The 2,580-nt window shown below is 67.0% G+C and overlaps 1 protein-coding gene across 1 annotated transcript in view; it reads left to right on the top strand.

The window, feature by feature from the left end:
• Window positions 1-2,580, top strand: part of RAB36 (RAB36, member RAS oncogene family) — a 13,035-nt gene that overhangs the window by 6,022 nt on the left and 4,433 nt on the right. The window contains exons 5-7 of the mRNA XM_010863512.1: window positions 168-269; window positions 876-940; window positions 2,318-2,369. Of these exons, the coding sequence (XP_010861814.1) occupies window positions 168-269; window positions 876-940; window positions 2,318-2,369 (219 nt within the window). The remainder of the gene's footprint in view (window positions 1-167; window positions 270-875; window positions 941-2,317; window positions 2,370-2,580) is intronic.

The raw sequence follows: 2,580 nt of genomic DNA, 5'->3' as shown, positions 1-2,580 counted from the left end.
CTGCGCCAGCCTCTGCCCATGGAGCTCTCGCTGGAGGCTCCGTCCGCCTGTGGCCTGTCCCCATGGCCCGGTTCCGTGGCCACTGCCACGTGGCCTCCCCACGCGGGCGGACTTCCCGTGGCCTGCAGCCCCACACGTGGCCTCTGACAGCTTCCCGGGTCCCACAGGTTCTGCAAGAATGTCTTCGACCATGACTACAAGGCCACCATCGGGGTGGACTTCGAGATTGAGCGGTTTGAGGTCGCTGGGACCCCCTTCAGTCTCCAGATGTAAGTTGCTGGCGGCCGCCTGAGCGTCTCCCGATGGTCATGGACGGGCTTTGTGGAGACCCCGGGGAAGGTCCCAGCAAGGGAGCAGGGGGCCTTGGCCAGCTGTGTGAGGCTGGGCTCCCCGTTTCTGCAGACCCAGGCCCCAGGCACACCCACACCCCCTACCCCATGCGCCTCGTGTCCCTCTGATCCCATGCACCGGGTCTGGGCATGGCTTCCAGCAAGTCAGTTCAGGCCTCTGAGCCGCTGTTCGCGCCTGGAAAACAGGGCCAAAACTAGTCTCTGCGTGCGAGGCTCGAGCAGAGGTCACGTGGCCCCCAGGCCTTCCTGGGGCTGGACATCCCCCTACCCCCGCCCTTGCTCACCTCCCCCTGCCTCTCTCCATCTGTCTGTCTGTCTGTCTTCTCCCTGCCCCACCGGGGGCACACCCTAGGAAGGGATCAGGAGCAGGTGGGGGCTGGCAGCAGGCACTTCCCGATGCCCATGCCGCTGAGAAGGGCTCTGGGTCTCCCACCAGGGGGTCCCACGAGCCTGCTGGCTGAGACCCCACGAGCATAGCTAAACCTGCCACCTCTTGGTCTCCTGTCTCTTTTGGCCACGGCACAGCTGGGACACAGCAGGGCAGGAGAAGTTCAAGTGCATCGCATCTGCCTACTACCGGGGTGCCCAGGGTGAGTGGCCGGCTGATGCCACCGGCGGGGCCTCAACCACGTGCAGCTGGGGGTCCCCCGTGAATTCCCCGCAGGCTTACCCTGAGAAGCCGAGTCCTCCAAGAGACACGGAGAAAGCACGGGGCGCCCAGTCCTGGCCTTCCAGCCGGGCCTGGGTGGGCCTCACCCGCCACACACTCTAGGGGGCCCTGGGTGGCATGTGCTCCGCCACTGAAGGTCTCAGCCCGTTTCAGCTCAGAAAGATGCTCAGGGTGGGGAGTGTTTGGGCAGAGACCCCACAGAGAAGAGCGGGTCGGCTCAAAAGCAGGGGCCAGGGCTTGGCCGGAGGGGAGGAGAGGGGGTGCCCGTCACCCCCACGCACACCGTGGAGACCAGACTCCTTGCCCACTGCCTCCATGCTGAGGGCACCCCAGCACTGGGCAGGCCTCCTGGGTGGCAGACGGTGGCAGCATAGCCCCCTACCGAGACCAGGAAGACAAGCGAGAGGGGTTCCCGTGGGAGGTGGGGGCCCCGGGTCGCAGGCGTCCTGTCTAGACTCAGGCGATGAGGCACAGCCGCGTCCACTCTGCTGCTGTCAGAAGTCGCGTTTTCACGAAGGCTGGAGAAGAGCAAAACCAGGAAGCCATGGCCTGGAGTAACAGCTCTGCCACGCCCACTGTGGCCTCTTCTCGGGGTGGGGGGCTGGTGTGCGCCCTCCCCCCGGGAATAAGCCCGTCAGGCAGCCGCCCGGCCTTGGTTACTACCATCACCAGCGTGCTCCTTCACGCTGGCCCCTAGCCGGGGTTGGGCAGGGGGCGGCCTGTGTCCTGCCCTTCTGGATTGATCTCCGTGTTCGGCCACCCAGGGCACGAGGGAGCAGGCAGGGCAGTGATGGAGGAGTCGAGGGCAGGGAGCTGCACTGCCAGGTCCCCCACGCCCCGAGCCTGCCTCTCCGCAACGGGCCCCGAAGCTGCTTGGTGCTCGTGGCCGCTGGGCCCCAGCCGCCAGTGTGGGAAGTCGGTCCCAGAGCTCTCCCACCGCTGCTCCAGCTTAATCCCCTCGGCCACCCTGAGGGCCCAAGGTGGCCGTGGTCGGTCCCCACCGGGTCACGGCTGGGGAGGCCGCTTGATCTCTCAGCGGTCCAGCCTCCCCCGTGCGCCCCACAGCCGTCAGAGGCAGAGAAACTTTGAGGCAGGGAGCTCACCTTGCCTCCCTGGACCCCACTGTGGCTGGGCTGCTGGGTGCGGATCAGAGGGGTGGGGACTGGGTCCCCATGTCACGGGTCCAGGGCTGCATGCCTGAGGGGCCCCTGGGACAGCTGTGTGGGAGTCCCCTTGTCTCGCCGTCTTTGCCTCCCTGTTGCTCACCAGCTTCCCCTGGCTTCCCCCGTGCCCGCAGTGATCATCACGGCCTTTGACCTCACTGACGTGCAAACCCTGGAGCACAGCAGGCAAGTCTGGGTTCAGTGGCCACCGTGGGCTCCCTGGGCTGGGAGGCTGCCTGGAGGACTCCCTGACCCTGGGCCACGAGCTGGAGCCCGACGGTGCGTGCAGGAGACCAGGCTGGCCGGTCAGCACCAGCTGCCCACGGGCCAGTGGCGGTGCGGCTGCCGGTCTATTCCCCCGCCCGGTCAGAGGGGCCCGCATTGACTTCCAGGGGCA

The sequence above is a fragment of the Bison bison genome, unplaced genomic scaffold (genome assembly GCF_000754665.1).
Source record: "Bison bison bison isolate TAMUID 2011002044 unplaced genomic scaffold, Bison_UMD1.0 scf7180017858472, whole genome shotgun sequence".
NCBI lineage: Eukaryota > Metazoa > Chordata > Mammalia > Artiodactyla > Bovidae > Bison > Bison bison.
Note: the sequence above shows the minus strand (reverse complement) of the source record. Positions and strands in the feature narration are given on the sequence as shown.